General features: G+C 39.5%; 1 protein-coding gene across 1 annotated transcript; it reads left to right on the forward strand.

Annotated features, from left to right (window-relative positions):
• Window positions 1-3,995: 3,995 nt before the first annotated feature.
• Window positions 3,996-19,815, forward strand: LOC129624964 (prostaglandin F synthase 1-like). Its single transcript, XM_055543150.1, has 9 exons — window positions 3,996-4,079; window positions 7,566-7,733; window positions 8,571-8,687; window positions 9,530-9,607; window positions 10,026-10,148; window positions 12,789-12,898; window positions 15,689-15,854; window positions 17,372-17,454; window positions 19,550-19,815. The coding sequence occupies exons 1-9, from the start codon at window positions 3,996-3,998 to the stop codon at window positions 19,590-19,592; spliced, it is 972 nt and encodes a 323-aa protein (XP_055399125.1). The 3' UTR covers window positions 19,593-19,815.
• The last annotated feature ends 340 nt before the right edge of the window (window positions 19,816-20,155 follow it).

Consider the following 20,155-nt stretch of genomic DNA (forward strand, 5'->3'; position numbering starts at 1 on the left):
ATGTCTGACTCTTTGCAACCCACCCCATGGACTGTAGCCCGCCAGGCTCCTCTGTCCATGGGATTTCCCAGGCAAGAATACTGGAGTGGGTTGCCATTCGCTTTTCCAGGGGATTTTCCCAACTCAGGTATCAAACCCGGGCCTCCTTCATTGCAGGCAGATTCTTTACCATCTGAGCCACCATGGAAGCCTGTTTTTTTCTTTGAAAATAAAAGGCTATTTCCTTATAGAAATAAGGAAATACAGAAAGGGAAAAAAAAAAACCCATAGCAAAAGCAAATATATGGCAAAGGAACTGCATGTACCACTTAAATAAACTAGTAAAAAGGATAGAAGACTATAGTAAACAGTTAAGGGATAGACTTGAAGATATAAAACATGACATCCAAAACACAAAACACTTGGAAGTGATGTAAATCTTTTGGTGTGTGTGTGTTAGTCACTCAGTCGTGGCCAACTCTTTGCGACCCCATGGACTGCAGCCCACCAGGCTTCTCTGTCCATGAGATTTTCCAGACAAGGATACTGGAGTGGGTTGCCATTTCCTTCTCCAGGGGATCTTCCTGATCCAGGGATCAAACCCGGATCTCCTGCACTGCAGACAGATTCTTTATCAACTGAGCTACAAGGGAAACCCAGATCTTTCAGGGTGTGCATGAATTTAAATGACATCTGGTTTAAATAGATAGATACAGTTATAAAGGACAGTGTTTTCAACTATCAGTGGTGGAAAAGCTAGATATCCACATGCAAAAAGAAGTTGGGAGTTGACCTTATAGAAAAAAACAACTCCAAATGCTTCTGAAATCTAAACACACAAAATATAAGTATGAAACTCGCAGAAGAAAACCTCTGGAAGAAGTTTCTCATTGTTGGATATGGTCACAATTTGGGGGATTTGACACCAAAAGTACAGGCAATAAAAGAAAAAATTATTATTAGTCTTTATCCAAATTCAAAACTATTTCGCATGGAAACAAAGTACCAGAGTGGGGAAAGACAAACCACAGGATGGAAAAAAAAATCTTTCAAATCATATTTGTGATAAAGCTGAATAGAATAACATTTTCTGTCAACACTTTACCACACATTGTCTTTGCTCAACTGACCGATATTGCATGGTATCCCTTAGTCATTTTTGTTTACTATTTCCATAATATTATTCTTGGTTATGCCTCCCTATTGATACAATATTGGGATTTTTTATTTTATTTTTTTCTGGGGGGATTTTTTATATCACTTTACTTGAGTTTATCTTGAATACCACCTCTTCTCTCCTAAACTCAGAATGTTTTCTATAGTGTTTGGATTTATGTCTTGAAATAATCCTTGAACTAATCTTTGGCCATCTAGGGTTTGGAGCTGAGGTTCTTGCAGATCTCCTGTGGGTCCCCCTGGGTTCACAGCAGCTATGGGGCCGTGACCTTGTGGGGTCGTCCCAGGGTTGCAGTGCCAAGTGGATGGTGTGCACGGGTCTCTCCAGGGAGGACCTCTGAGCCCCTGTCCCCACTCCTCATCTGGGCCCCTCCCAGGGACTCAGTCCTGGTCTGCTGGCTTCTCTTTCCTTCCCACCCAGCTCCATGTGGACAGTTCTTTACAGCCTTGGTGTGGACAAGGCTTCCTGCTAGAGTCATGTGTTTTCAGGAGATGGGACCCTGATGTATTTCTGGGGGAGCTGAGCTCAGCATCCTCTTGTCCACCTGGAGCTCCTCCCCAGGACAGTGTGTGACACTCACTGTTCACTAAGTGTGGCTCCTGTGACTGTTCAGGAAGAGTTGGTGCCAATTTATTTTCTTCCTTTCCTAGACCATGGTTTCCTTTTTCTTTTTTTCTTTCTTTCTCCTTCGTTCCTTCTTTTCTTTCTGCTGTGTGTGTGTGCATTCCTGTGTGTGTGTATGTGTTCCTGGGTGTGTATGCATTCATCATTGGGTACTTGAAACAACAGGCAACTACTCACTCTTGGTTGATTTCCTCCACATCATGACTGGCCTTCACTAGTTAACTTGGTGTGCTCCTTGTCCTGGGATCAGTCCAAAGGAAAGCTAAGGGCTGCTCAGTTTATTTCTGAGTCAATATCTTGCCTGACCCATGGGTGGCTGTTTTATTCCCATGAATATATGTCTGTTTTTGAATGCCCTATGTCCCCCAAATCCACATGCCAGTTCTACTCAGGGTTTTACATAGTCTAGTCTAGGTCTCCACCCTTAATCCTTTGTCCCTGGTCCCACATATGTATAGTCCCCCTGTAGCTGTAATGAGACACTCCAGCTGCTCTTCAGTTTAAGCTTATTTAGGTAAAGCAGACATTCATCTTCAGGCTGTCCCCAAGTAGGTTGGAACATTGCATTAAGGTTTTCTGTGATCACTCTAGTTTGAGGGAGCTGAGCCGCTGCTCTTTACAGATCAAGACTGCACTGCCCCAGGCAGGAGGATGGTACAGGTGAGTAAAAACACCACAAAATGTCCTTCCATCCTGTTCTGGATTTTTCATAACTGTGTGTTCACTTTGTTGCCATAGATTTTGTTTGACTGTTTTCTAGAGCTCACATGACATTTTTCATCTGGGTTCTGATTGTTTTCTCATGTTTCTAAGGGAGAATTCAATACATCCTAGCCCACCATTTTGCTCACATCACTCTGTTAAATTTTATTTAGTTTCACAACATTTCATGATATCAGTGCCTCACATTTTCCGGTACTTATCCCAAAGTTGTTACAATTTAACTTGCTTACAAGTTTTTCTTTCACGGGTAAGGCTGAACAAAATAGCAAAGTATGTAAAATATGTATAATTTACATTATGATAGCTTTCTAAAAGTTATATAACTAAGTTCAAGGTATAAACCCTCTAAGAGTCAGTTTGCACACTGTACATGATATCCAAAAACTGGCCAGAATGTGTGGTTTTGGTGTCCTTTTCAGGATTTCACCACCTTCAGGTCGGTAAAGCAAAATAATTTTGCTGGTGGTAAAAATAAAAGGCAAATTTATTTTCATTACTCAGCCATTAAAAAGAATACATTTGAATCAGTTCTAATGAGATGGATGAAACTGGAGCCTATTATACAGAGTAAAGTAAGCCAGAAATAAAAACACCAATGCAGTATACTAATGCATATATATGGAATTTTGAAAGATGGTACCCTGTATGAGAGACAGCAAAAGAGACACAGATGTATAGAACAGTCTTTTGGACTCTGTGGGAGAGGAGAGGGGGGATGATTTGGGAGAATGGCATTAAAACATGTATAATATCATATAAGAAACGAATCGCCAGTCCAGATTCGATGCAGGATACAGGAAGCTTGGGGCTGGTGCACTGGGATGACCCAGAGGGATGGTATGGGGAGGGAGGTGGGAGGGGGGTTCAGGATGGGGAGCACGTGTAAACCCATGGCGGATGTGTGTTGATGTATGGCAAAACCAATACAATATTGTAAAGTAAATAAATAAATACATTAAAAAAAAAAAAAGAAGTTTTCATTCTTTATGAAGGGATATGAGTTTGAGTGAACTCCGGGAGTTGGTGATGGACAGGGAGGCCTGGCATGCTGAGATTCATGGGGTCACAAAGAGTCGGACATGACTGAGTGACTGAACTGAACTGAACTGAAGATTTTTTAAAATGCTTATTGATCACTCCTTTAAATTGTGTGATTCTCTGTATGTGTATATTTGTACCGTAAGATTCAGCTTCATACTTAGAAAAATGAAAAAAGATTGCTATGTGGAAGTTTCTAGTCTAACATACAGTTAATACTTGTTCAGCCAACCTCATCAAAATGTATCCTAAGATTATACTGATTAAAAAAACCAAGAAAGTTAACTGGCTTTAATTCTCTTCTTACTCCATGGGAACTGATTTACTCATGCTCCTCCTACAATGTATCTGCTAACATTGGACAGTGCAGCTGGGGCGTTACCTTCCTATTACATATAACCTGTGAAGGCAGAAGAAAAAAAATCAGTCTGCTTACCCAGAGGAGCAACAGGCAATGGAAACCCAATGCCAGAGGGTGAAGCTTAATGATGGCCACTTCATTCCTATCCTGGGATTTGGAACCTATGCACCTGAGGAGGTAAGAGTAGTGGTTTGGGGTTGAGATATAAATAGTAAGTGGATGTAACATGAGAGGAAGGGGACTTTGGTTGTCAAGCACTGAGCTCCTGTGTGACTCTGGGAGGATCACGTGGTTCCACTAACCAGGCTAGAACCATGCCCTGTGAAAGAGGAGAGAGCATCCAGTCTCTACCCTGCATCAGGGTCTGAGGCTGTGCTCACCTGCAGATTACTCTGGGTTCCCCTGCAGTTTCCATCTCTTTCCCACCTTGGCATAAGAGGTGAGACTCGGCTGTCAAGAACGCTGACTGTCAGCTGCTTTGCTTTGAGGAGCATTGTAATGGTGGGGTTTTCTCTGTATGTTTCATTAATTCCAGAATCCTTTCCTTCTTCCAAAAACACATGACCCAGAGAAGTATTTGAGGTGGAAGATCCTGAAGATGAGGTGACTGAAAACTAATGGGAGAGAATTGCTTTTCTATTGTGAAATACCTGCTCAGTGCCAGGCAAGAAACACTCCAGTTGTGTTTTGACCTGTACTTCTGTTTCTGCTTGGAAACTTATTCTAATGGAAAGTATAGCTTCATTAGAGGGGATAAGCTACACTCTTTCAGGAAAGATTTCAATTGTAGGGTTTGTATTTTATTTTTACTATACTCTTCAGCCCTTGTGCATATGAGAGCCTAGTGGACAAGACTCTAGACTGGAAGCCAGAAAACTGGCTGCCCATCTTTTCCTTAAGAGTATGTGGTATGTGGTACCTCAATGTTTATTGCAACACTGTTTATAATAGCCAGGATGTGGAAGCAACCTAGATGTCCATCAGCAGATGAATGGATAAGAAAGCTGTGGTACATATACACAATGAACTATTACTCAGCCATTAAAAAGAATACATTTGAATCTGTTCTAATGAGGTGGATGAAACTGGAGCCTATTATACAGAGTGAAGTAAGCCAGAAAGAAAAACACCAATACAGTATACTAACACATATATATGGAATTTAGAAAGTTGGTAACGATAACCCTGTATGCAAGACAGCAAAAGAGACACAGATGTATAGAACAGTTTTTTGGACTCTGTGGGAGAGGGAGAGGGTGGGATGATTTGGGAGAATGGCATTGAAACATGTATAATATCATATAAGAAACAAATGGCCTGTCCAGGTTCGATGCAGGATACAGGATGCTTGGGGCTGGTGCACTGGGATGACCCAGAGGGATGGTACAAGGAGGGAGGTGGGAGGGGGATTCAGGATGGGGAACACATGTACACCCATGGCGGATTCATGTTGATGTATGGCAAAACCAATACAATATTATAATTAGCCTCGAATTAAAATAAATAAATTTAAATAAAAAAAAAAAGAGTATGTGGTTGTGATGAGGAACTGGTCCTTAAACTTTGAGTCCCACTTTTTTCATCTACAAAACAGAAGGAAATATTCAGAAATACTTTGGAGATAGAAGACAGTGCTTGTTTGCTTTGTAGAGCAAAGTGGACTGAGGGGAGGGAAGGGTTTAGGCTATTTTTGAAGCTCACTGGTTCATTACTCAGTACATCCCTGAATGCCCCTGCATTTAAGGAAAACAGGGACTAGAGCCAAAAGAGGGCAATTAGACCAAGGATCTACCTCCTTGAAAAAGGAAGGATTCTAAGTCACATAAAAATAAATGGAATATTATTCAGCCTTTATAAAAGAAGTTATCCTTTTGCCACTTGCAACAACATGGAGGAAACTGGAGAATATTAAACTAAATGAAATAAGCCAGAAGTAGGAAGACAAATACTGCCTGATCTCTTTGTTGGTGGAATCTAAAAAGTGAAACTCAGAAGCAGAGAATAGAGGAATGGTGACCAGAAACTGAGTACATGCTGGGGAAAATGGCAAGATAATGGTCAAGGATACAGACCTTCAGTTATAAGATAAGTTCTGAGATGTAATGTAGAGCGTGGTAACTATAGTTTAAAAAATGGATTGTATTCATGAGATTTGCTAAGAGACTAGATATTAAGTATTCTCCCCACAGCCAAAAGTTATCCATATGAGGTGACAGATCTGTTATTAGCTTGATTGTGTTAATCATTAACAATGGATAATTATATGAGAACATTGGTTTGTAAAACTTGAATACATGCAGATTTTATTTGGTGTATTCTATGTGGCTTCACTGGTAGACAGAGGTCCCAGAAGCTTTCACCTGGTTTCTTGATGCTTTTCAGCCCAGTTCAGTTGCTCAGTCGTGTCCAACTCTTTGGAACCCATGGACTGCAGCACGCCTGGCTTCCCTGTCCATCACCAACTCCTGGAGCTTACTCAAACTCATGTCCATCAAGTCAGTGATGCCATCCAACTTTCTCATCCTCTGTTGTCCCCTTCTCCTCCTACCTTCAATCTTTCCCAACATCAGGGTCTTTTCCAATGAGTCTATTCTTCACATCAGGTGGCCAAAATATTGGAGTTTCAGCTGCAACATCAGTCCCTCCAATGAATATTCAGGACTGATTTTCTTTAGGATGGACTGGTTTGATCTCCTTGCAGTCCAAGGGACTCAAGAGTCTTCTCCAACACCATAGTTCAAAAGCATCGATTCTTCTGCACTCAGCTTTCTTTATAGTCCAACTCTCACATCCATACATGACTACTGGAAAAACCAGAGCTTTGATTAGACAGACCTTTGCTGGCAAAGTAATGTCTCTGATTTTTAATATGTTATGTACATTGGTCATAGCTTTTCTTCCAAGAAGCAAGCTTTTTTTAAATTTCATGGCTGCAGTCACCATCTGCAGTGATTTTGGAGCCCAAGAACATAAAGTCTCTGACTATTTCCATTGTTTCTCCATCTATTTGCCATGCAGTGTTGGGATCGGATGCCATGATCTTGACTTTTTGAATGTTGAATTTTAAGCCAGCTTTTTCACTCTTCTCTTTCACTTTCATCAAGACGTTCTTTAGTTCCTCTTCACTTTCTACCTTAAGGGTGGTGTCATCTGCATATCTGAGTTTATTGATATTTCTCCTGGCAATCTTGATTCCAGCTTGTGCTTCATGCAGGCCAGCATTTTGCATGATGTACTTTGCATATGTTACATAAGCAGGGTGACAATATACAGCCTTGACATACTCCTTTCTTGATGCTTTTACCAGGTACTTTATACCTTTGTGGATTTTGCTTCAAGCATCTCACACTATAAATTGTATCCATGAATACAACTTTATGCTAAGTCTTACAATTTTTTCCAGAAAATCACTGAATCTGGAGTTTTTCTTGGGGTCGTCTGATACCTGTGATCAACCACTGATCGCCTGGGATTGAAGGGTTCCTGGTCATCCATTTAATCACTGACCAGGAAAGTTCAGGAAAACTGTCATGGGTTCATCACCACACATGCAGAATGAACCAAAAGCACAAAGAAAAGTTGATTATTGGAAAGATCGAAGCTTGTGGCTCAGCAATTTCTTAATCATGGGGATGTTCAATTCTACCTTTGTTGCTTATGTAGGTTCCTAAGACAGAAGCTCTGGAGGTCACCAAATTCGCTATAGAGGTTGGGTTCCGCCACATTGACAGTGCTCATGCGTACAGAAATGAAAAGCAGGTTGGCCAAGCCATTCAAAGCAAGATTGCCGATGGCACTGTGAAGAGAGAAGACATATTCTGCACTTCAAAGGTGATTCGTGTGTTGTGTGTGTGCACATGTGCACAACTAGTTGTATGCAGGTGATAATTATGTAATAGGATCAGTAATTAGGTGAATGTTGTTTACTGATACAGCTTTCTTTCCACACATATTTATATGTTAAATGTAGTTTCCTCTTCCCCCGCCCAAAAATAGAAAGTGATACCGACTTTTTCTTCACTGCTCTGTTCAAATTTTAAAGTCACTTTCCTTCTCTGAGCCTAGACCAGAGGAGTGTGATTTAGTATGGTCTAAGGATTCATACAGAAATGTGAATAGATTATAGCTTTCCTTATTATCTGGGTGAGTTTCTCAAATTTCTTCACATTCTGAATTTCAGTTCTCAACTCTAAGAGTAAGAGAGAACATTAGGAGAGGGATTTTGTATATTCCACAAGATCTAGCCAAAGTGTCTTGAATTATGTTCTGCTCATGTTAATATGTTCAAAATACTTTTTTTTCTACAGTTATGTAAACAAAATGCTAATTAATTCTGAGAGAACTGATTGATTGAATTAGACTAAGTTTGTGCTTTTATGCTCTATTAAACACAATTCAGATGATAGGCATGGTAATTATTTTATAATGTTATTTATCTTGATTAATTTTATTCTATTATGAATGATGTACTGATGATAAATTCAGTCAAATAATAAAGTTTGCATGGGTGGGTTAGATAAAAAATGGAACTCAAGAAAAAAAGGAGCATTTTTCCCAGTGGTTATCCATTTCTAAGCAATAAAAATGTTTAATCATTAAATGAAACAAGACAAACAAAATGACCTACTGCCTTCATTTAACATAACTTCTATTATTTAACCTCTGCAGCTTTGGTCCACATCCCTTCAACCAGAGTTGGTCCAATCAGCCTTGGAAAAGTCATTGAAAAGCCTTCAACTGGACTATGTTGATCTCTATCTTATTCATACTCCAGTGCCTCTGAAGGTTGGCAATTTGTGTGATCACCTCTATCTTATTTCATGTGTCACAATGTCTATCAGCTTCCATGGATGGTTGGCTTAAGATTTTTCATAGTACTTTTTTTCGTAATACTTAAGTACTTAAGATTTTTCATAGTACTTTTTCCATAGTACTTAAGTATTTTTCATAGTACAGTGTAGGGTGTACTCTACACTGAGGAAAGTTGAGTTGCAGTATTCTTAGAAATGGGTCCATTTTTCTATCTCTTATCATGGCAAAATCATGGCATTACTCTTGGTTTGTTTTATTTTCACTGAACATTTTTGATCGGTGGCAAATATGGCCTTGGGGGCCTCAAGGCTCATGGCCATGAACATTTGAGAGCATGTCTAGATCTTCCACACTCCATATCAACCTAAGGAGAGCCTTGCTGGTTCATATGTCTGCCCTAGGGCACCTGATGCTCAAAGGGAAAAGGAAGTCTGATATTTAGCTCAGGTCAAGTTTGCAATTTTAATGCCAGAAGTAAGGCATAGCTTACAGTCACTCCCAGTGCAATGGAGGTATTTTGCAAGAGGAAAGTAAAAGATGCAGAAAAAAATTCAAGTAAGTCATTGACAGTCCCCATTAGAATGTAGGAAAATTGTATTTATCAAAACATAAGTGTAAGAGATTAGTGGAAAATTGCCTTCTAAACACATTTCTCAAAACTCCATTTGTAAAGCACTTTGCAAATGTTAGTATCTAGAATGTTGTAAACCTACCTCATAGAGGTTTGATGCCCTGGTACTAGACGTGCCTGGCTGTTTGGCTAAGTGTGGGGAAATTGTTTTGTAACATCTCTAAAATGACTGCTTCTATTCCAGCCAGGGGAGGAAATTTTGCCAACAGATGAAGATGGAAAACTGATACTTGACTCAGTGGATCTCCGTCACACGTGGGAAGTGAGTCCAGGGAAGAGAAAACCAGGGGAGGAGCCAGGAGATAGGGAACCTCCTCATTTCTTCCACCTTTGAGAATGGGCTGTGGACCATCAGACTCAGCAGTTCATGAATCTAAGGGCTGGGATGCTGGGGTTGTGGGGAGGAAACCATTGCTGAAATGTTCACAGAGAAGAACAGTGGAGAAGAATTTGGGATGGTAACATAGGCATCTATTTTTTTCCATGTATTATGTCTTCTCCAGGGTTTTTCTAACTGTAATTCTTCCTGTGTCATGAACTTTTCCACTTTTTTTTTCCTTATAATCAATGCTAATTTTTGACAAGAGACACTTTTAACAATTTTTTTTTCAGCCATTAATCTTGTTTTATTGCCCATTCCAAGTGACTGTTCATGACTGTTCACCACCCCTCCCTCCCAGGCCCTGGAGAAGTGTAAGGATGCAGGGCTGACCAAGTCTATCGGGGTGTCCAACTTCAACCACAAGCAGCTGGAGAAGATTCTGAACAAGCCGGGGCTCAAGTACAAGCCCGTCTGCAACCAGGTGAGCAGACTTGACTCCTCTCCCTCTTGCTCTTCACAATCTCCTTCTTACACTGGAGCCAGATGTCTGTCTGGCCTTCCCTCCTGTTCATTTGACCTTTGTGGACATAGGATTCTAGAGAGCAGAGCCTCTGTCTGGACAGTGTGAATAGAATCCATAACAGTATCTCTGACTGATAAAGTCTGGGTGGAAAAGGCGGGGAGAGCTTCCTGCTAAATTGTGGGTAGGAACTGAGGGAAGTGAAAAGGAGTTAGACTTAACACCCAGAACTTAGAGGAAGGGGTTTTTCCCCTGAACTTAAAGCATGACCTGAAATCAGATGTCACAAAGTGTCTTGGAGGGAACTATGTACATTAAGGAAACATGGAACAGGAAGTAAACAAAGAGAAAAATCAGCTGAGATGGGTGTTAAGAGTTTGTGTGGAGTTTGAATGCCTGAATCCTTTGTCTTGGTTTCTCTGCATTTATGGGTCTTCAACTAAGTTTGCTGGAGGCTATTAAAGTTCATCAAGTTTGATGGATAAAGTTAAAGGCTTATGGTGATACTAACCACTGATGAAATATTCATTCAGGAATACTTACTCAATCGTAGAGCACACCTTGTGATTTACTCAAGCTTGGGCTGATTCTCCCATCAATGTCCATCACAAAATTAACTGATTAAACTCACTTTTCTATGTCTGCTTCTGTTCTCGAACTTTTTTTGGTTCTATTTTTTACCTTATTGTGGTAAAAGAAGACCATGAGACCTAACCTCATAGCAAGTTTTAAAGTATTCATATAATGCAATACAGTGTTGTTTATTATAGGGACAGTGTTGGAAGCAGATCTAAAATTCATTCATCTTGTATAATTGAGACTTCACATCATGCTTATCAATTCCAGATTCCCCCTCCTCCCAGCCCCTGGTGACCATCTCTCTGCTGTTTAATTCTAAGTTTGACAGATCTAGATATGACATATACCTGAGAAGTGATACATATGTCATGTAATCTTCACCCTTCTGCAACAGTCTTATTTCGTACATACCATAATGTCTTTAAGTTACAAGTTGGAGTCAAAGAAAAAGAATCTTATATGGAAAGTGTAGCTTACACAATTCAAGAAATATATATATATATATATTTTAGTTATAAAAGTTAAGAAATTAATGTGATTCTGGTATCAGTTTTACTTCCATGTTTTTATTGTGAAAAATTTCAGATATTAGAACAGTTAAGGATACAATAGTGTGTGTGTGTATATATATATATATATATATATATAAATATATATATAATTTAATTCTATGGATTTATATAATAAATATATATATTATGTTTTGACAACCTGGATCTGATATGGTTCACATGTCACTTTGAGTCATATTTTTCATGGTTTTTAACCTAGAATCGTCACTCAATCATTATGTCATGAAGATAGCGAGACAAGTTCCCAACAAACAAGCTGTATTTATCATCATTACTTTGTGACATTGATTAACTTGTTTGTCTGGTTCTAGTTTATGTAAATTAGTAGTTAAATCTGAATTCCTTACTACATTTGACAAGAAAACGTCCTTTTATTTTTCCATTCTCCATAAATCTTTATTTTTTTTAATTTATTTTAACTGGAGGCTGGTTACTTTACAGTATTATGGTGGTTTTTGCCATACATTCACATGAATCAGCCGTGGGTGTCCTTTGTGTGTGTGCCTCTCACATACACCCGAGTAGGAAGCATGTGATGACAAGTTGTCCTTCTGTGAATAGTGGTGTTTTGTTCTCCTGGTAAAACTACTGGTAGCTAGATTTTTGTTTGGAAGTGTGTACTTTCCTGTTGAAATTATCTAGTCATCTTTCGGATAATAACTTTCATCAGGGGAATTTCGATTTCCCCCAAATTTTCACAAAACGGTTGAGAATCCTTCAATGACTCCCACATGCATTAATTATTTCATTGGGATATTTTTCAATATTTTCCATTTTAAGCAATATTTTTCATCTTCTGACCTAACATTTTATTGTAAAGACAAAATTCCTTCATTAAGTCAACATAAAATGCACTTATTCCTGTAAGACAGGGTAAAAACTTAACTCCTTCCCATTAATTGTCAGTTTCTGAGAAAGGATTTATTGTAATACTCACCATCCATGGAGGAAAATACTTTTGTTCTTTCTCCTGCTCTCATCACTAGAGCCTCAGGGATTTTTATTTACTCTGTGTGCTACATTTGTTTTCACTCATAATTCTTTTTGATGCTCAAGTTTACCCAAATGCCACCAGTGGGACCTCCCTCTCCCATCACACTAGATCCCCTCCCATCACACTAGGTCCTATAGTTCCAAGATTCTAACAGCTCTTTTTCTGTCTCCAATCTGGAATTAGACATATGTCTTGGTGGAGTTCAGTGGTATTTAGTAACCAAGATCTGGTTCCTAGAGTTGCTTGTTCTCAGGAATTATTATTATTTTTTAATCTTCTCAGGGAACAGAGATAAACTTTTTTTTTTAATCATTATTGAGGTTGATGTTTCCAGTTGTAATTTGATTTGCGCAGGTGTTTTTTTCTTTAGCATTTGTAATTTTTTACTTTTACGCTTCCTCTGACATATTACCTTTTCATGTAACTTGACAACTCTTCTCTGTTGGCACTCTACAGGTAGAATGTCACCCTTATCTCAACCAGAGCAAGCTGCTGGAGTTCTGCAAGTCACACGATATTGTCCTGGTTGCCTATGGTGCTCTGGGGGCCCAGCGGTCATCAAAATGGTATGAACATTACTGAAGGCCACAGGCAGTTACTCTGAAAATCAATTTTTTTAAGTCTTTACTGAATTTGTCACAATACTGTTTCTGTTTTATGTTTTGGTTTTTGGGCTTCAAGGCATATGGGATCTTAGCTCCCTGACCAAAGATCAAACCCTCAACCCCTGAACTGGAAGATGAAGTCTTAATCACTGGACAACCAGGGAAGTCCATAAAACTCAAATTTTGAGAAAATATTTTTATAATAATGTACACAGTGCTTTTTTTTCATACTGTTCATGGGGTTCCACAGGACTGGAAAAGGTCTGTTTTCATTCCAGTCTCAAAGAAAGGCAATGCCAAAGAATGTTCAAACTACCTCACAATTGCACTCATTTCACATGCTAGCAAAGTAATGTTCAAAATTCTCCAAGCTAGGCTTCAACAGTACATGAACTTCCAGATGTTCAAGCTGGATTTAGAAAAGACAGAAGGCACCAGAGATCAAATTGCCAACATCCTCTGGATCATCGAAAAAGCAAGAGAATTCCAGAAAAACATCTACTTCTGCTTTATTGACTACACCAAAGCTTTTGACTGTGTGGATCACAACACTTGGAAAATTCTTAAAGAGATGGGAATACCAGACCACATGAGCTGCCTACTGAGAAATCTGTAAGCAGGTCAAGAAGCAACAGTTAGAGCTGTACATGGAACAAAAGAATGGTTCCAAATCAGTAAAAGAGTACATCAAGCCTGTATATTGTCACCCTGCTTATTTAATTTATATGCAGAGTACATCATGCGGAATGCTGGGTTGGATGAAGCACAAGCTGGAATCAAGATTGCTGGGGAAAATATCAATAACCTCAGATGATACCACTCTTATGGCAGAAAGTGAAGAAGAACTAAAGAGCCTCTTGATGAAAGTGAAAGAGGAGAGTAAAAAAGTTGGCTTAAAGCTCAACATTCAAAAAACTAAGATCATGTCATCCGGTCCCATCACATCATGGCAAATAGATGGGGAAACAATAGAAACACTAAAAGTCTTTATTTTGGGGGGCTCCAAAATCACTGCAGATGGTGACTGCAGCCATGAAATTAAAAGACCCTTGCTCCTTGGAAGACAAGCTATGACCAACCTAGACAGAATGTTAAAAAGCAGAGACATTACTTCTCCAACAAAGGTCCATCTAGTCAAAGCTCTGGTTTTTCCCGTGGTGATGTATGGATGTGAGAGTTGGACTGTAAAGAAAGCTGAGCACCAAAGAATTGATACTTTTGAACTGTGGTGTTGGAGAAGACTCCTGAGAGTCGCTTGGACTGCAAGGAGATCCAACCAGTAAATCCTAAAGGAAATCAGTCCTGAATATTAATTGGAAGGACTAATGCTGAAGCTGAAACTCAAATCCTTTGGCCGCCTGATTCAAAGAACTGACTCACTGGAAAAGACCCTGATGCTAGGAAAGATTGAAGACAGGAGGAGAAGGGGATGACAGATGAGATGGTTGGATGGCATCACTAACTCAATAGACATGAGTTTGAGTAAACTCCAGGAGTTGGTGATGGACACGGAGGAATGGCATGCTGCAGTCCATGGGGTCGCAGAGTCGGACACGACTGAGTGACTGAACTGAACTGAACTGAACACAGTGCTCTGGAGATAACATTTAACTGATGGGAAGAGAAGAGAAATGGGATATAATCTTTCTGTTTTGTCTTACAATCACAAGCCAAATTGATTTTTTTTTTACATTTCATGTGTCTTGTTGTATGTAGATTTTAATGCAAGTGTCTCTGCATTGAACACTTAAGAGATAAGCTTAAGTCATGACTTACTTATTTTTTAACAAATGAACATGGTGCTAGTAATAAAAGTTTCCAGTCTCCCTCACCTTATATCTAAAATCAGGACAAGAAATGTACCTCCCAGGGACTGCAAGGAGATCAAACCAGTCAATCCTAAAGGAACTCAGTCCTGAATATTCATTAGAAGGACTCATGCTGACTGAAGCTCCAATACTTTGGCCATATGATGCGAAAACCAACTCATTAGAAAAGACCTTGATTCTGGGAAAGATTGAAAGCAGGAGGCGAATGGGATGACAGAAGATAAGATGGTGGGATGGATAACTGACTCAATGGACATGAGTTTGAGCAAGCTCCGGGAGATAGTGAAGGACAGATAAGCCTGGCGTGCTGCAGTCCATGGGGCGCAAATAGGCAGACATGACTGAGTGACTGAACAACAATCCAGATCTATGATGATCAAAAAAAAAATCACAAATTGAATCATTTTAGTGAAAATTTGTTTGTAGGAGTATTGCACAATGCAAATAATGATGAAATCTCATTTTTAGACTACTCAATTTTTATCAACACTTCAGAAAAGTGAAAATTAAAAACAAAAAACATTTCCCTGTCTCCATCTCTTTTTATTTTCTTGCCCTTGTACTTATTTTAGAGCTATGATTATTAAGAAAAATAACCACTGAGAAGTAAAACAGAAAAAAGAAAAAATCCACAAGTTTGGCAGTACTGGTCTCAGCTCAAGCATGCATCCAAATGACTGGGAGAACTTTGTAAATGCAGATTGGGAAATGACACAGTTGAGATTCTGATTCAGTTTGTCTTCAGCTAAGCCATAGAATTTGTATTTCTAACAAGATTCCAGGTGATACTGATGCTTCTGGTCCCTCGACCACACTTTGAGAAACACTGGTCTAGAGTAGACCTACTTTATCTGTTTGAAAAGCCTCCTTAGAAACTGAGTATTCAGTTTCAACTCCTCAGCATTTCTGAATTTCTTTCCAGGGTGAACCCAAACTACCCTATTCTCTTGGAGGACACGGTTCTTTGTGCCATTGCCGAAAAGCACAAGCAGACCCCAGCTCTGGTTGCCCTTCGCTACCAGATACAACGTGGGGTTGTGGTTCTGGCCAAGAGTTACAACAAGAAGAGGATCAAAGAGAACATACAGGTGATGATAAGTGGGGCTGTGGGCAGAGGGCTCCTAAGCAGTATCCTTCACAAGGGTCATTCTTTGTCCAGCTCTCAGACTATCCTTGAGTCAAGACAAGTTACCTGTTTTTCTTTGTGCATGAATGCCTTGTGTGTGTTTCTGATGGTTTTCTCCTCCTGCTGTGGCAACAAGAGAGGTGGTATGGCTGGAGAGGGTTCAGGTTGGACAGAAAATTGAGATTTTAGTTCCAACACTGTGTCAATTTATTCTGTCACCTTGTACAAATAACATCTTATTTTCTTCATTCTCAATTGACAAAATTACATTATTTGATTTTTGTAGGCCATTTAGGCTGCTCTAACAAAATACTTAAGATCGGGTGGCTTAGAAACAACTGATATTTGTTTCTCACAGTTCTAAAGCTGAAGATCTGAGGTCAGGGTGCCTGTGTAATCAAGTGAGGGCCCTCCTCCAGGTCACAGGCTTTCCCTTGTATCTTAACGTGATGGAGGGGACATCAGAGCTCTCCCAAGTATGTTATATGAATATGATATTGTTTAAATCTCCTTCTTGAGGGCTCCACCATCATGACCTAATCACCCTCAAAGGCTCTAATTTGTAATACCATCTCAGTGGGGTGAGGTCCCAACATGTGAATTTGGGGGCATACAAATTACAGCAGTGATCCTTAACTTAACAAATCATTGTGGTTTTGTTTTGCATTTTCCTAAATACTAATGTTTCACTTTCATGCATTTAATCTCCTTGAGTTTCTGCTTTTGCAAATTTCCTGTTCAAGACTGTGCCCATTTTTGCGGAGTTGTCTTTTGATTTGTGTGTAGGAGACCATCATTGTACCCTTAGTCATAGCTGTACACGAAACTCTCCCCAGTTTCAAGATTTAATGCAGAGATCAGTTATGTGTGTCTCTTGATTCTGTGCTTCGGTAAACAGCCTGCACTCAGCTGTTTGAGTCCTCTTGGCTGGGCTCTCGTGCATTTGCAGTTCAGTGCAGAACAGCTCGGCAGTTCTGCTTTAGCAGGTGGATGTGACTCTTGTCAGAGGAGCCTGAACACTTCTCTGTATACATTTTCATATATATTTGGCTTAACTGTGGCAACTAACCTGTTCTTCATCTCAGCACAGCACTATGCCCCCTCATCAGTGAATGGGGAAAAATCTTCATATCTGGGCTCAGAACTGACTCACCATTTTTTCTGGGAGCAGGTTCTCAGTCTGGAGTGTCCAAAGACTGTGTGTTTGGATAAAGAGGATTTTAGTTTGTTTTCTGTCTCAAGTGATTCACTTAGAAAGACTGATGTACTATAATGTTTGTAAGGTGGACAGAGAAGGAGAAGGTGTAGGAAGGAGAGATGAGAACTCAGCAGAGGCTCCCAGACTTATTAACCTGAAAGCTGAGCACTACTCGGCTTCCCTGTTCCCTCTTCTTGTCCCCTTCATGGAAACTCCTCCAGTCCAGAGAGGGAGGCCGGCTCCTTGGAGGAGCAGTTAATGTTATTCTTCCTTCCTTCCAGGTGTTTGACTTTGAACTGACTCCAGAAGACATGGAAACAATCAATGGCATCAATAGAAATATGAGATATTATGAATTTCTACCGTAAGTGACTTGCTGATGTTTCACACACTGTTTACTACAACAGGCAGGTCAGCAGGGGAATGAGGATTTTTAAAAGCTTAATTCTAGGAAGACAGTTCTGATTTCCAGTGTAGGAGTAAACCAGATGCTTCCTGTAGACCTCAGACCAGAGGTTTCCTCCAGGGTTCTGTCTCTGACCAATAGAAATGTAATTGCAGCCCATGACAGCCCATCAGTAAAATCACCAGAGTTGACATTGTGGTGAATTCACTACTTTGTGCTCCTAATTACTGTGCCTGGTGTACCACCTCGCAGGGCTGAGGGACCCAGTAGACACATGCAGCACAGTGCCTAGCACTTTAAAGCTCTATGAAAAAATGTTCATATTTAATTCTTTTTAAAGTTGGGTGAAATGATCAGATTAATAGTGACTGTGTAATAATGAATCTGTCCTGGATTATATTCATGTTTGAAATTGAAAATGAAAGTGTTAGTTGTTCAGTTGTATCCGACTCTTTTGTGACCCCATAGACCATAGCCCCACCAGGTTTCTCTGTTCATGGAATTCTCCAAGCAAGAATATTGGAGTGAGGTGCCATTCCCTCCTCCAGGGGATCTTCCCAACCTAGGGATTGAACCCTGGTGTCCCATATTGCAGGCAGATTCTTTACAGTCTGAGATACCAGAGAAACCCATATTCATTTTTATCCTAACACAATTGTAAAATGTCATGTCAATGTTTTTATGGAGGGGAGCCCTTGAAGGGCAACATGCATCAGTGCTGAGAACTCACACTGGACCTGCCTCCACCCCTTCCTTCTAGAGTCTGGTAGATTTTCTCCCTAAAGTGCATTTCTTTTCCATGACACCATCCATTTATGTCATGTTTATCTCTTCATTGGGCTTTTCCCCCTGTTACAACTCCCATGCCCTCATCCTTGTTGTCTCACAAAGCTGAATTACCAGTAGATCATGAGCTTAACTGACCCTCTAGTGAGTGACCACTGTGTCCTTAGCAGGACACACCCAGGTAAGATCATCTGGGTTTCTGGTTTCCTGAGTCAGGACTCAACCCATTGTAGCCTTTGTCCATCACGGTCCATCCCCTGGGGAGCCTCCACCTCCTGGACTTTGACTTATTTACTAATGCAGAATTCCAGCTAAAACTGCAGAAGGATCCCAGGATTGAAGAGCCTGAAGACTAATGAGAGAGAAGTTGGAAGGGAGTTTAGAGAGAAGGGAACACAAATTAGTGATAAAATGAAGACACTTTCAAATGAAAGATCTCAAAACTCCCCTTCTTGTTTGTAAAGCTATATCATAATTCTAAGAAAACAAATGATAAAGGAATAACATGTGTAAAGCTACTTTTCTGTACTCAAAAGATTTTAAGTATAAATCTATGTTCTCCCTCCTTAGTCTTGAATGCCTAGACTTATTTATCTTTGTGACTTTATGTCAACAACACAGCTCTTGGCACATGAATTTTCTCAGAATACACTTTTTAATGAATCGAATAGAAAAGGACAAATTTAGAAAGAAAAATCAGAACATGAGGAAAAACAGAAAATAGCAGTAATACTAACAAATGAATAACAAGTGTTCTCATAAATTATAAATTAAGAAAGCAGTTAATCATATTTGGTAGTTATGATTATTTAGGTGTACTTGGTATCTCTTCAATAAATTGGAAATTCTTTAATGAAAGCACCCTGTATTGGGGTAGTGATGCTTGATAATTTTTTTTGATGGATGTATGAAAAAAAGAGCAACTAATTCTTTAACTGTGATTATTCTCATCATATTGGGTCAAAAGTTACACCCAGGACTGGAATAACCTCCACAATTAACCATAAGTGTTGTGCTATCATATAAATTGTAACCTGAGTCAAACTGCCTGTCACTGTGGAGTGAATATCACACGTGAATGTTGGGACTGGACGTGCAGATGCTGTGTGCACATGGAGCAGACACCTGCATGTGTGCTTGTTGGGGGAGAAGGAGGGACGTGTTTTGTAGATTTCAAGTTTTAGCCCACCGTGACCACATCACAGAGTAATACTCGCTATGACAACATGACTGATTTAATAAATTAGTACTCTTCTTTCTCTTCCAGTGTTATCGATCACCCTGAGTATCCATATTCTGAAGAATATTAACTATGAGATATCTACCATGCATTCTACTAGAATTTCTTGCTTCTAGGGCTGTGAAGAGCATTTCTGTAGTTGGTGGAGGTGTTCAAATGAAGTGTGTGAACTTTTGAAAGCTTGTTTTTATTAAAAAAAACATCATTTTGTGAAATAATAAAGACTTAAAATAAGGATATTAGTTTTTCCTGATAACAAAATATTTGGAAAATAAAAGGGAAATGATAGAAAATAAAGATAACCTCTGATTAACCCATTTAATAACTTTGGTGTGTTTTCCTTTGTGGAAAAATACATCAGTTGACCTAAGAAAGAAATGGAAAATTTTATTCGAGTCAAATTTGAGAACTGTAACCCAGGAAGCTCTGAGAACTGTTCTGTCCTCTAGAAGTCAGGCACAGGTATGGAAGGTTTTGAGACAGAGGGTTCTGCATGAAAAGATCCAGATCTAAGCATCATCATGGAGGGTCATATGAGCCCTTACAAGGTCAAGAAGGAATTAACTTTTTTTTTCTCTACTATTTATTGCAAGTTCTTGCAGCCCAAACTGCCAAAATAAATACCAAGTGATT

The sequence above is a fragment of the Bubalus kerabau genome, chromosome 13 (genome assembly GCF_029407905.1).
Source record: "Bubalus kerabau isolate K-KA32 ecotype Philippines breed swamp buffalo chromosome 13, PCC_UOA_SB_1v2, whole genome shotgun sequence".
In the NCBI taxonomy this organism is placed as follows: domain Eukaryota; kingdom Metazoa; phylum Chordata; class Mammalia; order Artiodactyla; family Bovidae; genus Bubalus; species Bubalus kerabau.